Source organism: Lepidochelys kempii, chromosome 2, assembly GCF_965140265.1.
Source record: "Lepidochelys kempii isolate rLepKem1 chromosome 2, rLepKem1.hap2, whole genome shotgun sequence".
Lineage (NCBI taxonomy): Eukaryota > Metazoa > Chordata > Testudines > Cheloniidae > Lepidochelys > Lepidochelys kempii.
The window spans coordinates 182751483-182774265 of record NC_133257.1 but is presented as its reverse complement, the minus strand read 5'-3'; the positions used below and the strand labels follow the sequence as shown (position 1 = coordinate 182774265).

General features: G+C 41.5%; 2 protein-coding genes across 19 annotated transcripts in view; one reads left to right on the top strand and one right to left on the bottom strand.

Annotated features, from left to right (window-relative positions):
• The window catches only part of FKBP9 (FKBP prolyl isomerase 9), a 58240-nt gene extending 41734 nt beyond the window's left edge, over positions 1-16506 (top strand). For 13 of the 14 annotated variants that reach the window (XM_073332944.1, XM_073332946.1, XM_073332943.1 and 10 more), the window contains 5 exons: positions 6-151; positions 1462-1648; positions 3765-3910; positions 10134-10297; positions 14886-16506. In XM_073332944.1, the coding sequence (XP_073189045.1) occupies positions 6-151; positions 1462-1648; positions 3765-3910; positions 10134-10297; positions 14886-15068 (826 nt within the window). In that variant the 3' untranslated portion in view covers positions 15069-16506. The remainder of the gene's footprint in view (positions 1-5; positions 152-1461; positions 1649-3764; positions 3911-10133; positions 10298-14885) is intronic. The other variant, XM_073332952.1, reaches the window with a different exon arrangement.
• A 4987-nt stretch (positions 16507-21493) lies between these two features.
• Positions 21494-22783, bottom strand: part of NT5C3A (5'-nucleotidase, cytosolic IIIA) — a 37702-nt gene continuing 36412 nt past the window's right edge. For all 5 annotated transcript variants that reach the window (XM_073332957.1, XM_073332954.1, XM_073332953.1 and 2 more), the window contains one exon: positions 21494-22151. In XM_073332957.1, coding sequence (XP_073189058.1) covers positions 22050-22151 — 102 coding nt within the window. In that variant the 3' untranslated portion in view covers positions 21494-22049. The remainder of the gene's footprint in view (positions 22152-22783) is intronic.

Below are 22783 nucleotides of genomic sequence, written 5' to 3'. Positions count from 1 at the left end.
TATAGCTATTCCCGGAACCATACATATGACACCTACATTGGGAAAGGTTATGTGATCGCAGGGATGGATGAAGGTTTGCTTGGGGTATGCACTGGGGAAAAGAGAAGAATAATAATTCCACCTCATCTTGGATATGGAGAAGAAGGAAGAGGTGAGCTCAGTTTTTATTTCAGTACAGTCTTTCGTAGGAAGTATTGCTTCCTTTGTTCTTCACAGCAATTAAAACTAGCTAATCTCTGAAGTGTTTATCCCTTTCTTTTGGTATTCAAAAGGTGTGTGTATATTAATATAGTAGTCAAAGGGCGTAAAAGTGGCAGAATTAGGCCCAGAGTTTTCAAAATGATTTTAGTTAGCTAGATATAATTATACACAGTCTCATTTGTCTGGCTGTAGGTGGGGACATGAAAATTATTTGGATAATCTATGGTTCAGACAAATGGGCTACTAGGGGGCCAGAAGTCTGCAAGTTTATAAACTCTGCAGTGAGAGCGTGTTTCCTGTAGATCTTAATAAACTGTGTCTGCTAAAGGATTTCTCTGTGTTAAGTTTTCTTCCCAATTGCTTCCACAGCCACAAATTTGTGGACAACTAAGCCGCCGCTGTAAACAGTGGATGCATGTAACAACAAAGGATGTGTGTATGTATAACATACAATTAAAATTCCTTTGTGAAAACTCACTCGCCTCTAGGAAGGGTATTGCTAGAGTGTGATATGTCGGTTTCTCTAGTCAATCGCAGCTGTGTGCTTGTGTTTTAAGAAGCTTTTCCCAGTACATAAAACATTATTTTCCATTAATAACTTTTTATGAAATGTTTCATTTTTGTGACTACATTCCACTGTGCTAATTGGGAATTAGATTTATAGCAAAGAAACCTATTGGTGGCTGTGGATGCATCTATCGCTGTTGGTAACACAATCACGCAATACTTTGGGTGTGAGAAAAAGCACATACTTGTTAAGATTTTTCAAGCAGTTTAACCCTTTTTCTGCTGCTATTCAGTTGCCCGTGCGTGGTGGAAGTGTTGATGTTCTGATACAGTTTTGCTGCTTTAATAGTGACTTGGTAGGTGAGGTACCAATCAAGTGGCTAAGTTGGTCACAGAAAATGTAAACTTCCAACTTCACTGAGCTATTAAAAACGCAAAGTAGAGTGCATAGTTTTGAAACTTTGAATTATGGAAATGTTTTCCTTAATTCTTGAACTGACTGCTAATATAGTACATTTTGATTGGTATCCTGTACATTTTAAGTGTCTTTCATTGGAAGCATCTTGTATCTGTGTTGTTGTGTGCAGAGGTGAATCAGTGCTTTAATCCTGAGAAATGTAAACTGAAACCAAGAACAAAATCACTCAGTAGAAGACACAACATTTTATATATTCTCACTGCGTGAAGTATGAGGTCAGTATGTACCTGCGTAGATGCCGTTTGTTTCTCCTTATATGATTGCTTACGATTTAGGAAAGATTCCAGGATCTGCAGTACTGGTTTTTGACATCCATGTGATTGACTTCCATAACCCTTTGGACTCTGTCAACATTACTACTCATTACAAACCTTCCAATTGCACAGTATTGAGTAAGAAAGGGGATTACCTGAAGTACCACTACAACGCCTCGCTCCTGGATGGCACATTGTTAGACTCAACGTAAGTACGTCACTTGGCATACGAAATAGTCTATGTAACTATGAAAGCGTGGGTCAAAATGAATAGCATACAAAGCAATTAGGATATTCAGAAAGGAAAAAGGTTAACAGTGATGTTAAAATATTCATGTGAACATGGGACCAATTTATTTTTCCTGTCTGACAATGTCTATAAAATCTTTTCATATAGGGGAGGAAAAAAACGGGGGAGAGAGAGCAACCAAAGGGAAAGAGTTGGGGACAGCAGAAATAGGGATGTGAGAGAGGAACATAGAAATTGTCACCACAATGATAAAGAAAATACACATGAATTAGGGTGTTTCATTAGGTTCTGTTGCAGCTGAGATCTTCATGGAGAAACGGTTGGATCGTGATCATGTAATTCAGTAAGGTTTAACTTAATTCCATAAAGTTTGCCCAGGATTGTTGGGGTTTCCTCCCAGAGCCCCTTCCACTTGGGTCCCCAAGAACTCAGTTCAACTCCAATTTTGTCACTCAGATTCCTTTATTTGGCATGCAGCAAAGCTATGCTTAGTTGATCAGAATCAAGCACAGTGGATATAGGATGTACCATACATGCAGACCTACACAGTAAAACCTCTACCTTTGTATACATGTACACAGTGCATTGCATTTACTATACGCTGCATGTTATGTTTTGGGATTGTCTTGGTTGCTTTGTAGGAAACAATTCCCGTACAGTATGCTCTTCCATACAACGTCAATGTAGAACTTTCTATTTGTATTCCGAATTTATTTTATCCATTGTAAATGGTTCCATGAGTGTTCTCCCCTTATCTTAGCTAGTACAGACATTCTGTTTCCAGCCAGCTGATACATTTACCTCCCCTAATCCTATCTCCCAAGAAATGACACCTCACCCACCTCCAATGACACATGTCAAGCCAGGCCTATAAGGCTATTGCAGGGCACTGTCATATCTGTTGACACACAGGTCTTCAAAGTGCTAGGGTAGTGCCCTAATCACAGGACCATCCATCCTTTCCTTATAGAGGCTCTATACTCAGGTCACACAATTCAGCAAAAAATGACAAAAGAGACTGACAGAAAAAGGGGCACTCGGATGCTGCAAGGATAGGTGCCAGTAAAAAGTCCCAAGATTGCAAACTTGCCTTTTAGAATTATAATGTATATTTAAGAGAGACCAGGTGGGTGAGGTAATATCTTTTATTGAATATATTGGGGATGGACATGGGTCTTAGAGATATATGCATTGGAAAGAGATGGACAGGTACTATTCTGCCCTTTCTTGGTTATGGAGAAGCTGGCATTGGTAAGTAAATGAAACCTAATAAACAACCGGCGGTATAATTATTACCTCCTGACTGAAAGGTACAGAATCTCTCTCACCAACAGAAGTTGGTCCAATAAAAGATATTACCTCACCCACCATGTCTTTTTAATATCCTGTGACCAGCACAGCTACAACAACATTGCAGACAAAGTATATATAATGTGTTTATCACTCCACAGAAATACATCTTAGAAATAAGACCCCAGTAGAAAGTCATAATTTATAACATGATAGGACTAAAATATTAGCAAGATTCTTAGAAATGATAAAGACCTCAGTTGCCTTGGGGTTCAAATTAGTTACCTCATATACTAGACACACAAACTGGGATTCTGAATGGAGCCTAAGAAATTGAATTGAATTTCAATGGCAGTTTGATGCATGGTTCCTTTAAACTCCTCTGAAAATCCCAGCTGGATTTATTTAGCCAAGGGGATTCCTTGTATGAGTAAATTTACTCATGTGCTTAAGCCTTTGCAGAATCAGGCCTGTGGCTTACAAAGTATTTTTTCCCAAAGATATTTGCAAGGCAAGAAGCCCTTTTTTGAATGACAAAGTATTTCAGAGTTTGATTTGATTTGGGAGGATTAAAATCCTTAATCAGGTTTAATTCAAGTGATGATGATGTCTGTATGAGATAGGAGCTACAATCTGTTACCTCAGCAACTACACCACTTGGCTATTTAGAAGCACATAGAATTAGGGGTAAACTTGATTTTTGGCCACATAGGGACTTTGATATAGAAACTGTACAGTTTGAGTGATAACTTGGAAGTAGTAAAAATTCTTTTTTATTTTTCAGGCTTAGTCTTGGTAAAACATATAATATAGTTCTGGGATCTGGACAGGTTGTTTTGGGGATGGACATGGGTCTTAGAGATATGTGCGTTGGAGAGAGGCGAACAGTTGTTATTCCGCCCCATCTTGGTTATGGAGAAGCTGGTGTTGGTAAGTAAATGCAACCTAATAGACGACTGGTGGTGTAACTTATTACCTACTGAGCGACTGATGTATATGTGTTGTTAGTCTTGTTTTTCATTATTTCTGGGGCAGGAGGGTACGAGTGGCTTGAAATGGTAAGGAAAAATACTATTTTTAAACATATGGATTGTTTTTTTTGTTTTTTTTTTTTAACATTTTTAAAATTATCCCGTAGTGTTAAAGTGCTCTCTTTGGAGCTTTTCCAGGCCAGTAATTTAACAAAACAGTGTTTGGTTGAAATAAACTTTCCACCTTTAATAATATAGCTCTGAAAATGTGACATTCTGGCCAGTGTGCTGATTACCACGGGACACCACTGAGCGCCAGTGTCTCCATGTGTCAGGAATGTTTCTTTGTCTTAATGGAATGCTGTCGGCAGAAGGGCTAGATTCACAAAGCATCTTAGGGTATGTCTACACTACGAAATTAGGTTGATTTTATAGAGGTCGCTCTTTAGAAATCGATTTTATACAGTCAATTGTGCATGTCCCCACTAAGCGCATTAAGTTGGTGGAGTGCATCCTCAATACCGTGGCTAGCATCGACTCATGGAGCGGTGCACTGTGGGTAGCTATCCCACAGTTCCCACAGTCTCTGCTGCCCATTGGAATTCTGGGTTAAGCTCCCAGTGCCTGATGGGGCAAAAACATTGTTGTGGGTGGTTTTGGGTACGTGTCGTCAGTCTCCCCTCCCTCCCTCCCTCTGTGAAAGCAACGGTAGAAAATCGTTTCGCACCTCTTTTCCTGGGTTACCCATGCAGACGACATAGCACGGCAAGCATGGAGCCCGCTCAGCTCACCCTGCTGTTGTGAGCATTGTAAACACCTCACGCATTATCCTGCAATATGTGCAAAACCTGGCTAAGAGACGCCAGCAAGAGGATGATTGTGAGGAGGACATGGACACAGACGTTCCTGAAAGCACAGGCTGTGGCAATTGGGACATCATGGCGGCAGTGGGGCTGGTTGATACAGTGGAACGCCAATTCTGGGCCCGGCAAACAAGCACAGACTGGTGGGACCACATAGTGTTGCTGGTATGGGATGATTCCCAGTGGCTGTGAAACTTTCGCATGCGTAAGACCACTTTCTTGGAACTTTGAGAGTTGCTTTCCCCTGCCCTGAAGCGCAGGAATACCAAGATGAGAGCTGCCCTGACAGTTGAGAAGCAAGTGGCAATAGCCCTTTGGAAGCTTCCAACGCCCGACTGCTACCGGTCAGTCGGGAATCAATTTGGAGTGGGGAAATCTACTGTGGGGATTGCTGTGATCCAAGTAGCCAATGCAATCACTGACGTTCTGTTATCCAGAAATATCTGGGAAATGTGCAGGTCATACTAGATGGCTTTGCTGCAATGGAGTTCCCTAACTGTAGTGGGGCGATAAACGGAACACACATCCCTATCTTGGCACCAGACTACCTTGCCAACCAGTACATAAACCACAAGGGGTACTTCTCAATGGTGCTGCAAGCACTGGTGGATCACAAGGGACATTTCACCGACATCAACGTGGGATGGCCGGGAAGGGTGCATGACGCTCGCATCTTTAGGAACTTCGGGCTGTTTGAGCAGCTGCAAGAAGGGCCTTACTTCCCAGACCAGAAAATTACCGTAGAGGATGTTGAAATGCGAATAGTTATCTTTGGGGACCCAGCCTACCCATGGCTCATGAAGCTGTACACAGGCAGCCTGGACAGTAGTAAGGAGCAGTTCAGCTGTAGGCTGAACAAGTGCAGAATGGTGGTAGAATGTGCCTTTGGACATTTAAAAGCCCACTGGTGCTGTTTGCTGACTAGGTTAGACGTCAGCACAACCAACATTACCATTGTTATTGCTGGTTATTGCTGCTTGCTGTGTGCTCCATAATATCTGTGAGAGTAAGGGGGAGACGTTTATGGCGGGGTGGAAGGTTGAGGCAAATTGCCTGACTGCTGATTTTGAGCAGCCAGACGCTAGGATGATTAGAAGAGCACAGCTAGGCATGCCGCGCATCAGAGAGGCTTTGAAAACTGGTTTCATGACTGGCCAGACTACAGTGTGACAGTTGTGTGTGTTTCTCCTTGCTGCAAACCCGCCCCCTTTGTTGATTTTAATTCCCTGTAAGCCAACCACCCTCCCCCCTTTGATCACAGCTGGCAAAGGAAATAAAGGTACTATACTGTTTTGAAACCATGCATTCTTTCTTAGTGAGATAACTGACAACGTAGCCCGGGTGGGGTGAGGGAGGGGGGAAGGACAAGGGCACATTGCTTATTGTAGCCACACTACAAATCAACACTGTTTGAATAACAGCCTTCTGTTGCTTGGGCCATCCTCTGGAGTGGAGTGGCTGGGTGCCCAGAGCCTCTCCCCGCCGTGTTCTTGGGCGTCTGGGTGAGGAGGATATGGAACTTGGGGAGGAGGGCAGGCGGTTATACAGTGGATGTAGCGGGGGTCTGTGCTCTTGTTGGCTTTCCTGCAGCTCCACCAGATGCCTCATCATGTCCGTTTGCTCCTCCATTAGTCTCAGCATCGCTTCCTGCCTCTGCTCCTTGCTGTCACTTAATGCTTTCCTGGCCTCTGCCACTGAATGCCTCCATGCATTAAGCTGTGCCCTATCAGTGCTGGAGGATTGCATGAGCTCGGAAAACATGTCATCGCGAGTGCTTTTTTTCCCCTCCTTCTAATCTGTGATAACCTCAGGGACGGAGATGATAGGGGGAGCGTAGAAACACTTGCACCTGCGGGGGGATAAAAAGGGAGAGTAAAATTTAAGATGATACATTTCTGAGAACAAAAGGGAGACTCTTTCACAGTGAATCAAGCAATTCACAGCAGACAGCACATGTGCTTTAGGTACAAGGTCGCATTTTGCCTTTTATATCGAGTGCCTGTGGGTATGGTGACACATCACACACGGCTGGGCAACAGAATTCAGTTTCCAGGCAGCCAGGGTAAGCCAAAGGGTACGTGGGGTTGCCTTTTTCTGCCTTCATAACATGTGGGAATTGTTTCAAAGTGCAGTGCCATCCTTTCCCATAGCAAGGAATGCCGGTTGGCTTTGCCATTTAAAAGGAGGGGCTGTGGTTTTTGGTGGCTGTGCGGCATGCACCTCCCACTGCATGGGTATTCTCTGGGATGATCCCTTTTACCCAAGCGCAAACAGCCCAGCATGAACGGGGTCCTTTTACTGTTCCCTTACAAAAATTCCCCTATTTCAACCAGGTGACCATGAATCATATCAGTCTCCTGAGCTAACACAGAAAGACATAGACTGAATGTTGCTTGAATGCGACCAAAACCCAGGACCATTCACTGCCATGCTTTGTGCTGCAGTGATTCCAGACTACTTGCTACTGGCTTGTCATGGTAAAGTGTCCTACCGTGGAGGACAAAATAAGGCAACCCTCCCCAGAAACCTTCTGCAAAGGCTTTCAGAGTACCTCCAGGAGAGCTTCATAGAGATGTCCCTGGGGGATTCCCACTCTGTCCCCAGACATGTTCACAGGCTTTTCCAGTAGCTGTACTGGCCGCGAATGCATCCGAATTCTTCAGGGCAAATCAAGTATTAAACACAATTGCTTTTAAACCCTGTTCTGTAGTTACAAATGTGCACTCACCAGAGGTGCCTTCTCTGGCTTCAGGGTCCAGGATCCCGCCTGGGGAGAGTATTGGCTCCAGGGTGATGAAAAGGTCCTGGCTGCTGGGGAGAACGGATTCACCGCTTGCCTGCTGTGCCTTCTCCTCCTCTTCCTCATCCACAAAATCCTCCTCCTTGTGGCGTGAGACTCCCCCCTTGCAGGTATCCACAGACAGTGGTGGGGTAGTGGTAGGGTTCCCCCCCTAGAATGCCATGCAGCTGATCATAGAAGCGGCATGTATGGGCTCTGACCTGGAGCGACCGTTTGCCTCCTTTGTCTTTTGGTAGGCTTGCCTGAGCTCCTTAACTTTCACACATGTTCCTGTTGTCGCCTCTGTCCACCATGCTCTGTGTGATTTTGGCATCAATATTAGTATTTCTTCTTTTTGATCGGAGTTCTGCCTGCACAGATTCTTCTCCCCATACACCAGTCAGATCCAGTGTCTCCCATTCAGTCCATGCTGGAGCTCGTTTGCGATTCTGGGGGGACTGCATGGTCTCCTGTGCTGCTGAGCTCGCCACGCTGACCAAACAGGAAATGAAATTCAAAATTTCTTGGGGCTTTTCCTGTCTACCTGCTAGTGCATCGGAGTTGAAAGTGCTGTCCAGAGCGGTCACATTGGAGCACTCTGGGATAGCCCCCGGAGGCCAGTACCGTCAAATTTGCACTACCCCAAATTTGACCCAGCAAGATCTATTTTAGCACTACTGCCCTAGCTGGGGAGGAGTACAGAAGTTGATTTTAAGAGCCCTTTAGGTCGACGGAATGGGGTTGGTTGTGTAGACACATTGCTTATAAAATCGACCTAGCACGGCTAAATTCGACCTAACCTCGTAGTGTAGACCAGGGCTTAGACACTGAACTGTCACTTGAGTGAGGGACTCCCAGGTGAGTACCGTAACTACAGAGCTAAAAGTTATGAGGGAGCTCCTCCTCCTCCTCTTGTAAGAAACCCCTTAGGCGCCTGATTCCAGAAGAGGGTTCACAACTGTGAATCCAAACTAGATTTAGGTGCCTTCCTGCAGTCCAGACTTGACTCCTAACTCCCTGTGAAGGGCAGGGCTTGGGGCACACGCCTTCCCTTTGCATCTCCCATTGGTTAGCTCGGGCGATTCCTCACTCAGCGTGCTGCCTCTTGTGAATCCCATTCTTTGGTGCCTGTCTTTTCCCATTCATTATACAGGGAGCCTAGGTGCTGAACCCAGGATTTGTGAATCCCAGTCATTTCTAGGTGCTAAAAGTGAGGCATTATGATGGATTGTTTGATAATTTTGTACTTGGGCCTGCACTTCCGCTTGTCCGTGTGCACAGTCTTATTGGAGTCGGTGTAGCTCTGCATGGGATAGAGTTAATCTGCAGGAGGAACTTCGTGGGATTGAGACTTTAATTTGGCATTATAGGGCTCCAAGAATTGATTATAAAACATAGAAACTTCAGAGGACTATCAGCTCCCAGTACATGGAGTTGTTATTGGCCTTTTAAATTAAAAGAACTTGGTGAATGGTGTCCTAATGATATCAAACTCTAGGCTCTGATGGAAGAAGATGCATCACCACAGCCCACTCTGACTTTGTAGGATTTGGATTCCTAAAGAACATAGACAACTTCTGTTGTATAAAGATTTAGCGTCAGGCATCACACTGAGTTTAATGTGGAATAAATTTGAGAGATTAATTGAACACCTCTTTGATTTGTACGTGACTCCAAGACAACCACCATAAAATTATTAATTAAAAACACTATTTTTATTTAAGAATTCTACAAAATTATGTGTCGTTGATATTTGACACTATTGACATTACATTGGATATATGGTCTGGAGTAAATGCTAGCATGATTCTGAATATGTTAGTATTTTCTTACATATCTGGTGAGACTCCTTTATTCATTTTGGAACAGAAGTTCCTTTTTGATTTGTTTTCTTTTTTAAAAAATACCCAATATCATGCAAATTCAGTCTCCTCAAAGAAGAGTCCCAGTGGAGGAAATATATCAGACAACAAAGACAGTCTTGTATCTGTAGCTAGAGGCTATATGCAGCTGCCATATATTGCCATATACCTTTTCTTTTTTATTAATAAAAATTTGGGACACAGTTATTAAGGAAAAGTTAACTTTTATATTAAGTGTCTGGATTTAAAGTTAGCTAGGCCACCAATTCAGGAAAGCATCCCTATTCAGGAAGGGCACCTAAGCAAATGCTTAAGTTCCATTCAAGTGCTTAAATTAAAGTTGTTTATGTGCCTTTCCCGAGTCAGGGCCTTTAAGATTAAAACTCACATTACATATGTCACTTATGGCAAATATGTAGTGCTTCATGTGTCTCATATAATAAAATTTTGTATGGTCTAACCCCAGTTTGCTGTTTATATAAGGCCTGATCCAGTTCCCACTGAAGTCAATGAAAAGACTCCCATTGATTTTATTGGGCTTGGATCGGACCCCTAGTGAAGCACTTGTTTGTTGTTGCACTTTAAGTAATAGATTTTTTTTAATTGTGAAAAAACCTAAATTGTCCTTTTGCCACTTAACTGAAAGTTAATACTTAACTGTGCCATTTGTTGTGACAGAAGGAGAAGTTCCTGGTAGTGCAGTATTAGTTTTTGACATCGAACTGCTGGAACTAGTGTCTGGTTTACCTGATGGCTACATGTTTGTCTGGCATGGTGATGTCTCTCCAAATCTCTTTGAAGAAATCGACAAGGATAATAATGGAGAAGTTTTTCTGGAGGAGGTGAGTTTAGGGGTAAAACCACCTGCATAGATTTTTTTTTCTCCGCGCCTCCCCTCCCCCCCCCCCAGCTCCACCACCATCAAGCTCATGGATAAGTCAGGTTTTGTCTTTAAGTTTTTGAGTTTATCCAGCCCAGGCTATGGTTATTACCAAGTTAACAGGAAGCTGCCATTTTAAATGAAATTTACATTTTAAATTTTCAAAAAACCCTACCAAGAACAATATGGGCTGTCAAAAGGCAGAAAGACAAGTTAAAAGAATAAATCCCTTTTCCCCCTTCTTCCTATAATCTCTCTCTCCCTCTCTCCTATCGCTGCTCCATTCCTACCCTTACAGTAGAGCTGAAAGGCTTTTGTCTACAGAATAGATGTAATGTACGTTGTGTTTCAGAACTGAATGGGGAGGGAGAAGCTTGGATGTGATTATTGGTACCAGAGCTCGATCTATAGAGGGGCTGGCGGGGAGATGTGAGAAAGGGTGTTGGGTCAAAATGTTTGTAAATGTTGAAAATCACACTTCTCTGTGAAGTTTTGTGGCTGCTATTGTTACAAATAGCACCTGAGATTATTGTAACTGAGATTAGAGGGGGAAAATGATCTAGTCAGTCTGTACAATTGCTGCATTGGACAGCAGTTTGTGCACAGTTTCCCTGCCTCTGTTTGTGTCAGTATTTTAGATGGTAACACGTAAGGGACATTTTTTGTTTATTAAAGGAAAATTTGCTTAAAAAAAGAGAGTCTAGAGGGCTCAAATGCAGGTGTAAAAACTGAAACTATTTTTAATTCATTATTTGAAGCTGAGCAGATTTGATGTTATTGTCTCTCTTTAAAAAGCTTTCAGCAGTGTGATAGTTCCATTCTCTTTGCTCTCTGTTGTAAGACTGTGATCCTAAGTAACCCTGTATTTACACCCTACACACAATTGTAATAACCTTTCTACAAAATATGCTTTGGGAGGTATCATTTGAAAACTAATAACTTATTGTGCATTAATATTCTTGCATAATGCGTGTGTTAAGAGATGGATATATGTTGGAATTAGGACTAAAGTGTGATTAAATGAGGCATGTCAGGGGAAGTTGGTAGCCAGGTCTGCCTTAGACAAACGAATGTTTATTTGATTCTCTGAGCAGCCTGGTTTTCAAGAAAAGACAGTGAAGGTCCATTTTTACATATTAGGTAAACATAATTATTAAGCTAACAAGTGCGGGAAGAAAGAACATGAAGTTTCCTTCACCACCAGACTCCATATCTCCTTCCTCGCAGCTTGAATAAACCCTACTTTCAGGGGTAATCCTCAGAAGAATCCATTTTAAAGGTTTATTGGCCTATAAAGACAGGGTGGCTGAACCTCAAGTGATAATCAATTGAATCAACTGCTGGTATAAAATATACAGTATTATAAAACTGTTTGGAGTGTGGTCTTTTCTGAATGCTAATGGCACAGTAGTGATTAATATCATGGTGAAATAAATATATATTAACACTATAGGAGGAAATATGGATAAATAATATTAGGTGTTAAAGTCTGTGGCCAAACAGGAAGGAACAGGTTCCCTCCCAGACCCGAGAGATGGCAGCTATTTACCTGTCTTCTATGCAAATTCAGCATGGTGGAATCAAAACAGTGGAAGCCCCACTTACACACACAGGGATGAGGAGCCCATAGAAAGGGAAAAATAGCATGAGGTCATCCTGCCTCTTAAAACAAGATCATTTTAACTTTGGAAGATGTAAGCAAAGACAGAAGCCATCTTTGGCAATCATCACTAGAGAAACACAAGGGAACAGAGCTCTTGCAAGCTGAGAAAAATGGGCTCTTCATACAAAGAGGGGCAGGGGTTTGAAACTGGAAACAGACTATAGGTGAGAAACCATCTTGAAAAAGCTTTTACCTTGCTAGATTAAGTTTTAGATGTTTAGATGCATGTTTTCACTTTTATTTGCTTATAGCCCTTTCTAACTGTATTCCTTTTACTTGGCATCACTTAACCTATGTCTTATTGTTAATAAATTTGTTTTATTTTTACTATAAGCTAAATGCTGTGTTTAAATAGAAGTGTGTTTACCCAGTAGGTTAATAAGCTGTGATATGCTTTTGTCTTTAGAAGAACAAATGAAGATATTCTTTCGCTGAATTGCCCAGAAGAGGGCTGGGGGTATGTTGGGGTCACCTTGCTGGTGGTAGCCAAGGCTGGTGGAAGCCAGATGGGGCTGTACAGCTGTAGACAGGCTGTTGGAGTCAGAGTTGCTGAACAGCACACGGCCACTCAGGGTGTGACCTGCATGCTTGTAGGCTGGCAGTCAGCATCTCAGGCTGGTAGCTACCGCACCAAAGCATTTAAGGCACCCAGGGTTGTAGGGCAAATAGTGACACAACCCTTTACTGATCTGGATTGGATCCCAAATCCCATGACAAAAACTACCTACAGTTGCATGAGAAAAAACTTTACGCTTTAGTGGCCTGATCCAGTGGAAAAGTTTCCTTTGAACTGGGGCCTAGTTTAGGGGAGTGTGTGGTTGCATCTCTCTTGTTGTCAGAAAGCTTTTGAAAGTTCTCTGTTATATTGTTGCCTAGTCATAGAACTGGTTGTCAGCAGAACTGGCAGCTAAGTCAGGGTGCGCAGTTTCCGTGAGACAGCATAAAATAGGCTGAGGGTATAAGTACATACCCCTTTTAGTCACCCCTTATTTACTCTCTTTGCACCTTTCACAGCAGTTGCAATACCAACGATCCTCTTCCTTTCTCCGTTAGCTGACATAATTGCTTGCAAATAGTTCTTAAACAGTATAGTAGTTTTTGTTTAAAAAAGGTTCACAGTTTTTAGTTAAAATTTGTGGGGGTTTAGCTGGTTTCAGGAAAGTTTTCTTTACTTTTTTTTTTTTATAGTCACTTCTTCAGCTTTTGAGTGATCTTAGTTGTGGCAGCATGGGCATGGATGCTCTGGTTCTCAATCCCTTAAACTGACAATATGGTGACTGGGATTCTAGGGCAGGATGTCTCATACTTATCTGAAGGGAGCCTGTTGGAGTCCTGAAAGCCTCCTACTAGAAAAAGCGTCCTATGGAATTGGTTTAAAAGATTTGCTCAAGGTAGAGGCCTTGTCCCTGTTTTTTGTTCCAGTTGTCTGAGATTCCCTTTTGTCTCTTGTGTTGTCAAAGCTACCCCTGGCAACTGCAAAATTGTACTTAAAGGTTAGGAGGGTCTCAGAGTTGTAGGCCATGCTAGCCAGCCAACTTTCTCCCAGAGTCTGCAAAGAAAAGGTGGTTCTGAGGCCTCCAAATTTTTAACCAAAATTGTGCTATTATACTGGACTTGCATCTTGATCAGTCTGTTACTGGCTGTTTTTTTCCTTAATCCCTCCAGGGGAGGTGAGGTTACAGAATATGGATGTCAAAAGAGCAAATAGTTACTATTTAGGGAAGCCGAAGCCTTTTAAAGAATCAGACTTCCTGGAGCCTTTAGACAAAAATCTAAAGGTTACCTACTTAGCTCAAATGCCTGCATTGGAATATTAGATTGTGTTAGAACACATGCTAATTTACATGTTAAACAAGATTTCATCCCAGGGTTAATGATAACTAAAGCTGCGATTTAGTTACGGAGGTCACGGAATCCGTGACTTCCAAAGACCTCTGTGACTTCAGCCAGTGCCGGCTGGCAGGGGGGACCTCTGCTGCTCCTGGCTGCCGCTGGCAGCACAGGAGACCCCCACCACTCCCAGCCAGCAGGGGAGACCTCCAGAGCTCCCAGCTCTATGCAGCTGCCCAGGCTCCCCATTTTGTCACAGATATTTTTAGTAAAAGTCCGGGACAGTCACGGGCTTCCATGAATTTTTCATTATTGCTCGTGACTTGTCTGTGACTTTTACTAAAAATATCTGTGACACAATCTTAGCCTTAACTCCATAATCAGTTGATATGGTAAATATGACAGTCTTTACCTATACTGAGGCTCACAATTGTGTTAGAACAACTATAAACTAACACAGCGGTTTTCAAACTTTAGCAACCCGAGGATCCCCATTTTGATTTAAAATTTTTCCACAGACCCCAAGTCCCCCGCTCAGCCCTTCTATGGCTCTAGGTATATGTTTTTTGTTTTTTTAAAGTCATAGGAGAAGTAGTTAAAGATAAATGGATTAATAAATTGTGTGAGGAAAATTTATTGAAATGTTACCTTTGCACTTGCTTCCATGTCAGTTTTTACACTTGGAATTCCCTATACTTGTACACAAAACCAAACCCCTCTCTTTTCATTCATTTCCCTTCTCAAAACTCTTCTTATGCAAGGTCCTTCTCAGATAACCCATCTTCAATCTGTATTGTGGGTGAAATCCTGGCTTCACTGAAGTGAATGACCAAACTTCTATTGACTTCAGTGTAGCAACATTTTACTTCATGTCTGATCTGTCCAATTTAGATGGTAAAATCTTAGGGTAATAACATATATGTTCTCCCGCCCCTCCAGTGGTTAGGACCCTGGTAGTTAGTACTGAGCAGTATGGGACTAATTGTTGGTCTTTCTAAAATATCCATTTAGTCTGTTGTTTTAATTATTCCATTGTGAACCTTTTTTTTCTCCCTAGTTTTCAGAATACATTCAAGCTCAGGTTGATTCTGGCAAAGGAAAACTAGCTCCTGGCTTTGACTCTGCAAAGATTGTTAAAAATATGTTCACAAATCAGGACCGAAATGGAGATGGCAAGATTACAGCTGAAGAATTCAAACTGAAAGACCAAGAGACCACAGAGGGACATGATGAACTGTAAAACAAAACAAAAAACCAGTGAGCTGACCTACTGTCACTGTGTGTGTACTGGAAGATGTTTGACGTACTGTGCGTGTGTGTGTGTTTGAAGGGATCGTATTTGGGGAAGGTGTTTGTATACAACTCTTCATGAATGCATGGCGGTATATGTGGAGTGGGTTATTACACGAGAAGGTTTTCAGCTAGAATGGGTAGTTACATTTTAAAAAAAACATTAAGGGCCTCAGTGTGGGATTTATAAAGAGATTGAGTGTACTGACAAACATGGTTACGTGAACAATACGGTTAATTTTTATGCTTAGAATCACAATTTTATTATTGAATGATGTACTTCACTTGGTTGGATGAAAAGTAGAAAATATGCAATTGGTTTTTTTTTAGTTCTTTAAAAAGCCTTTTTGTATTTAAAGTTATTCTACAGGTATGTAAACAAACAGAAAAATGTGTCCCACTAGCATACCTGCAAAATAACAAATTGCTGCATTAACAGATTAGAGTTACTGGTAGTACCCCTTTAGAAAGCATGTATTCTTTTCAATAACTGAACAAGCCCCTTTTAATAATCTCCAGTAGGATCTATCATTTGCAGATTACAAACAAATAAATTATTAGACATGCCATTGGAAAATTCTGGCAAGCTGTGAATAAAATGAGTATTTTAAGTTGTGCCCACATGTGTAATGATGGGTTTTACTGGATATGTGACAGAAGTTTGCTACATTCCTACATCTTATTTAACTAAAACACTTCACTCTCAGAGGACTGTTAAAGCACTGTCAAGGTATGAATACTAAATTTTATATCATGTCTACTGTATGTTAAAGCCAGTACAGTCACCCAGTTGATCTGTAAATGTAGCAAGTTGTTTTAATCAAACAGACCAAATAAATACAATTAGATTAAATATTATATTTTCTGGAAAATGACATGAACTTTCCTCAACACACACAGCAGAGAAATACCTCCCTAGTCATAGAAGAGTACAAAGGGAGGTGTATGTTTCCATTATATGCTTTGAAGTGAGACACCTGCTTTCCTTGATCTGTACATGAATGGTGCTGGTTTTACACTTTCTGGCACACTCATTTGAAAAACTGCTATTTTTTAATTACAGAAAATGCCATGAACTTTTGTTGGGTTTGATACATGCTGGATAATTGTTTTTTTTGTTATATAAAATATTGATCAACACAGATTGTACTCTCCCCCTCCCCCCCCGGGGTGGAGGGTTTAATATATCTTGATCAGAACAAGAACCTTATACACACACCATATGCAAGATTGCTATCCTGAATCTATATACAGTTTCATTATTGGAACTAAAACCCTGATGAGAGAACACCCCTTTGGGCTGACAGTAGTTAAGTAAAATAATTCTAACTGATTAGCTATAACATATTTCTGTTTTGTACTTCATATTAATAAAGGTTCTTTGGAAAGTCTGGAGTTTCTTAAATTGATCTCACCATTAACAGTGCCTGTTCAGAATGTGCTTTGACGTTTGCTTGTACTGAAAAATAAACACAGTTCCTCTAACTTTACATTTATATATAAACACCACCCTTATTAATGTCCCCATGCCCAGTGAAAGCCAGACTACCTTTATGTCTGAGGTTTTGCCTTGTGGTGCTAGGACCCTAGTTAAAAACTACAAGGAAATCCTGACTGACTACTTAGATATGGACCAATTTTAGCCCTTTAATGCCTGGTAGAAGATCCTAGGTATTAATGGATTGCAGTTGGAATCTCATGCATTATCATACAAATGGCCCTTCAGAACCATTAACATCTCACCAAAGCAGTGTTCTTATGGAGGCTTTAGTTCCTGATGTTGCACAGAGTTTCCTCCTCTATCTTGTTTCAAAATACAAAGATAGCTCACTAGTAACTGTAGTTCAAATATACTGCTTTTGCATATTTCACAAAAGGTGCCTTTGGTACACAGGAGCTATACAGCAACCTTCAAGGAATCAGGGCACATTGGGCTCCTCTTTTTGTGGCACTGAAAATGTGGAGACAATTTTGCACACCCAAATAACTCAACCAGTTGCACAGTGCTAGAACCCTCAGGAAGAAGGGAAGGCAGGTGGGTAGTCAGAATGTACAGTGAGCACAGCTTAAGAAGTTGTTGGTGAGTAACCTTTAAGAATCATTCCACACATTTCCCCTGCAGTTGGTCTTGAAAATTCCAGTTAAATCAGAATGGTAAAACTGCCCTACGGATCTAGATGCCAAGTAGGGAGCAGTATCAGATAAGTGTGTACAGATATCCAAATTTTTGTAACAGTTCCATCAAAAAGACAAGTTGTCACTTTAACCATAGTAAATGGAAGTCTTAAGCTCCTCACCTAATAGGCAACAATCTTGTGTGGCATTCATAGCCAGACCCATGGCAATGTCTCACTGAGTTTAACTCACTCTTCCTTTCTGACTTATTTAACCCTACTGTGTATCTTCAGTAGCATGCAAACATTTGAGTAGCCTGCCACACTTGTTTGGGAGGAAACTTGTGATAGATGGTCTCAGGTATCTGAGCCTGGATTTTTACAAAAGAGAACTGAAAGGGTGAGTAGAGGTAAAACTTAAGTAAATTTACTTTCAGTATAACCACTCTTATTTGTTGTCTGCAATTAGGTCTTCATGCTACTTTCTAATTCAGGCTGAATCAGCACCTGCATTTTAAATGTACTGCCAATTGGGGAGGGGGAGAAAAGGGGAAATATTGGTTGTGCATGAAAATTTAGTTTAGGAATTTGGAGTATGACTAAACTCTTCCCCTGAAACTTGAATGAATAAATCATGCAGCTATCTTAAGTTATAAGAACTAAACTAATTTTTAAAAAATTGCTGTTTAAATTATAAGCACAATTTTAAAAAAATTAAGTGTTTCAGCACCTGATGGGGCTCTGGAGATGAGTAGTATGTGGACAGTTAGCTGGTCATACAATGCTGGTTCTTGTTTCTAGCCATCAGAATAAATTGGAAAAGGAAGATGGAAGCAGCTAGTAATTTTTTTTTCCTTCCAAAAAAGCAAAAAATACATAAGTATGAGTCTTAATCTTCCATGTAGGCAAGATTTGTGGGTGCCACAGCAATGTTAAGAAATTATTCCTGGGGGGAAGTTATGCCATTGCATACATGCAGAATTCATGTCCCCTGCAGAATATTTTTTCTCAGCAGAAAATACTTTCTGCGGGAGAGGTGATGCAGTTACACCTTTTGCCCACCAGGGACTGCGGTGGTGGCAGAACAGAGGGCAGCCACTCCTGGTCAGGAGCAGCTAGCTGCAGAGAGAGGAGAGGGAGAAGAGGCTGTGTTCCTCACAGTGCCCTGTGCATGGGGCCAGGTGGTATAGAGGGAGTTGGACAGCATAGGGCTGTTGGGGCCAGGGGGTTACACTGGGATGGGGGCCAAACAGAGACAGGGATGACTGAGTGGGGGTGCAGGGACACATAGGGGCAGAGGCACCTGAAAGAGGCTAGGGGTCAGCCAGAGTCTTCATGGGAGAGACTCCCCAACAATCTTCCCCCACCCCTCCAAAAAAAAAAACCCGTTCCATTTTTCTTCCATCCATATCCGACAACTCTTCAGGTTAGCGCCCAGGCTTCTTCCCAGCAATTACTTCCCTCTCCCTGAGCTCCTCTGTTATCCCTGATTCCCTCAAGCCTTTTCAATGCTTCCGAGGGGGAAGCATGTGTCTGTATTGTAGTTTAAATGAATTATTACTGAAAGTTCTGTATTAATATGCCTAGTAAGGAAACTATTTGTCAAAAACCATTTTCTGAATCTTTTTTTGTTGTCCATATTGTTACAGACATACTTGCTGACAGATATTTTGAAATAAATTACCAAAATTATTGAAGCTGGCATGATTATATTGTGTTATTTTGACAAAATATGCAGTATTTTGCAGAATTTGAAAATATTGTGGGCAGAATTCCCCCAAGAGTAAGTGATCGTAGAAGGAAAGTTTCAGTTTATTAACATGCAGCCCTTCTTATGGAAATGTTTTTGAACCCCCCATTTAGCATGTACTCAAGGAAAGAATGGTTGCTTATCTTACAGTAATTGTTGTATTGCCTTGGTGAGCCTACTGCCCTTGGAAGGGTGCAGAACATCCAACAATTTGTGGTCTCTTGTACCTCCCCCAAATGTAGGTCAAGCTTCTGCCATGCATTTTAACATCTTGGAACCACTTAAATAAGTCAACTGGAGAAGATGGTGAGGGGTTCACTGCCTCATCAGGGGCAGATGAGGAAATTGCAGATGAGATTAATTGTTCTCCCTTGTCTGATCTTTGTCTCTAGTATCTGAGGCTGTTTTAGTTGACCTGCCTGCAAAGATCTATATTGCCACTTGGGAGGGGAGTTAGCCCTGGTAGGGGGCAGAAGCTACTGGCTCGCAGATATGGTATTGCATATCTTAATCGGCAGGGTTAAAGGTTGATAAGCACGTGGCTGGGACATAGACTGGTGGGACATAATGGAGGACAACAAGCAGCCTGTTCTTGGAAATCCTTGCCCTGTCCTTTTGAGAGAGCAGTTCATGTTTCTCTGTGTGATCCCCGTGGAGGGAAGATGAGTCCCTACTGCACATCAACAAGGACGATGAAAAGGAGTACACTTCCTCCAATGGTGGGGCTACTCTTTCAGGCGTGCTGGGATGCTCTAATGTCCACTCTAGAGAGAAATGAGTCAGTACTAAGGTCTCTGTAACTGACTGCTTACCTAGCAAGGGTGGCTGCACTATTGGGCCCATAGAAATCACTCCATACTGGATATGCGCTGTGCCAATAGGGATGGTGTCAATGAGCAAGGTATGAAGGAGATCAGTGCAAAAGAAAGGGTGGTCCACAAGTTTAGTGGGTACCAGAGGCATATGTTTAACAGGTAGTACTAATGCACCAAAAGGACCTAAGTCTGGCCATTGGCTACCTTTTGCCTGTTGAGTCAGAGCCAGGGTGACTCTTGTATTTGGATTTCATAGGCATGGCAGAGGGTAACCAACATCTCAACCTGATTCTGAAGCTGTGTTCCTTCCTACACCTCTCAGGAGTCACCAGTGCCAGAATGGAAGTGAACAAGTAGGGTCTCTTGGTTAACAGAGCATGGGTGCTTAGGGTAGAGTTTTGAGTCACTGGGGCAAACTATAAAGGAAGGGATGTGGTAACTGAGGTCTAGCTACATCCTTCCTTTGGCTATCTGAAGGCTTGTACAGAGCACTCCAAGAGAAAGTTTTAGGCAAGCCTCTCTAGCTTTTTGTTTGATTAGAGAGCATATTGAATGAGTGCCCAGCTGTAAGCAGGCACTGAAGTGTTACACAAGGAGTAGGTTAACAACCCTGGGGGTTTTGCTTCTATCATAGTGCTGGATCCCTTATACTTGTCTAGCCTCCAAGCAAAATATCTGATTGTCATTTGACACAAGAGAATTTAAAGACTACAACTCACTCCTGAACTAATTAACATTACTAATCCTAACAGTGCATAGAGCTGCTGCAGTGGTAAGAGAACAGAGGGATGGTTGGACCTGCTTTGCGGCCTGAGAGGAGACAGATACAAGGACACCTCGGAGTGGCCTCACTGACACTGCTGGCCAAAACAATCCAATCCTATGTGCATAGGGGACATGCACGTGAAAAGTGTAATCCATATGGCCAGTCACTTCAAGAACTACCTTTACTTTGTGGGTGGGAAAACACACAGACGGCCAACTCACTTATTGTTAACAGGAGTTGAACAGATGTAGCAATCATCTATAACGTATTGGGCTCATGTTGCAGTCAGTTTGACAAGGAGTGAACACCATGGTTAATCCTGTGAAAGGAGGATTTACATAATGAACTGTAATGGCACTGTTAATTAAACCAAAACTTAAGTTCACAAAAGATAATTAATAGGATAAAACAAGTTATGTATGTACACTACTTGTCACTTTAGAGGTATTTAGAATCATTGTTATAATATGGGATGTGATTTACTACATATAAAGCAGCATAAAGAATGAAGCCCTGACAGGGGGCTGCTGTGCTAGTTTGTAAAATTATCCTTACAGTACTGAGAAGTTTCCTTTGACTCAAGCGTAGTACTGATTACACCAGAAAAGCAAGCTACCTGTGTAATTCTCCCACTGCACAGCTGAACGTAAATAAATGTTAAAAGGTAACCAAAAGAGCAAACTGCTTCCCTTAACTGTATTTTACAGCCTGCCATGGGAGATTTTTTTGGGTAGCTATTCTCTAAAGCTGTTGTGCAAAACACCCAAAGCCAGTCAAATATAAACTTTACAGGTGACTAACACTTAACTTTCAACTGTTACTGATAAGGCAGTGCTATTTAGTTAAAAGTAAACTTTAGCAAGTTTTTGAAATCAGTGATTTGATTTAAAATAGTGTGTAAAGTGATACTAGAGTCCATATACAGTAACATTTTGTCTGAACCATGACATCTTTATGTTGTAGCATTTTCACCACAGGAAAAACCCAATATATTATGAAAACTTACTGTGACACATTAAAATAACACCACTGCCCTCAAGTGCAACTATGATTCTTGAATATAGCTGTCTGTGTGAGAGACAACTCAGGACTGTACAAAATACAACACAGACCCCTGCACATTAGCTAATCACAGAATGTTTACATCTTAAATGTTACAAAATATCTCCAATTTCTAAAACACCCCCTCTCATATGCATGATTAAAAGAACAAATTGCAATGTCCTCTAAGCCGTAAAGTTAATTACATCTGTTAAAACAGAGCAGAGGTGAGAGACAGTGAGGGGTGGCATAAGAACAGTAAAGCTTCCAGTTGACAATGGATGCTGTATATTACTTTTAGATACCAAAAATGATCAAAATTTTTAAATTAAGAATTACAAGAGTTCAGAAAATATGGATAATAAACACATCTCTAAGATAGCACAAGTGTGCTCTTCTGTCCAGTTGTCCAATTAGGAAAAGTAGAGTGACTTGAGGATGCAATTTACAGGATTTTCTGTAGGATGGAATTGGCCACATCTAAAGATTCATCTTTCACCAAAACAATATCATAAGAGTCCATGTATTTTTCCAGAAGTTCTTCTACCTTGTTAGCAGCATGAATGAAGGGGGGAAGAACACCCAGTTAACATGTTTTAATGTAGAAAAGTCCGCCACCATTATAAAACTAGTATCAAGTCTCCTCCCACCCACCCACCCCCCTCATTATCAAGGTGAAATAAGCATATCCACTGCTAGCTACTGAGGGTTTGAGTTCCACAGTTTGTGGAAGTGAGACTAAAAGCAAGTTTAAAGTTCAAACCACTTATTTAAGAGTATGTATAATAGGCGCTCAAGTACATATGGCTTTTTTTTCCCCCCAATATACATTTATGGCAGGCTGTACTCAAGACTTCATGCATAATGATGTTGTCAATGAGTAACAAACCAGGTTGAAACCTGTCGCAGCTCCATGACAGAAAGAGGCTGTAGAATTTGGGAATGGACTTCCATTGTGTCATTAGTGGATGAGAAGAAAATACAGGCAGTATTTTACACCCCTTGAATATGGTATATATTTCAATTTGGAATGCATTTTCACTTTGGAAGTGCCTTTTAGTTTTGCAATCGAAGTCTTGGGTCTCATCCAAAGTAGGAGAAAGTTTCTTGCTTTTAATATAGCAAGTTTGCTCAGACACAGATGTGGGACTGAAGGAAAAAGGGACAAAATTTAAGGAG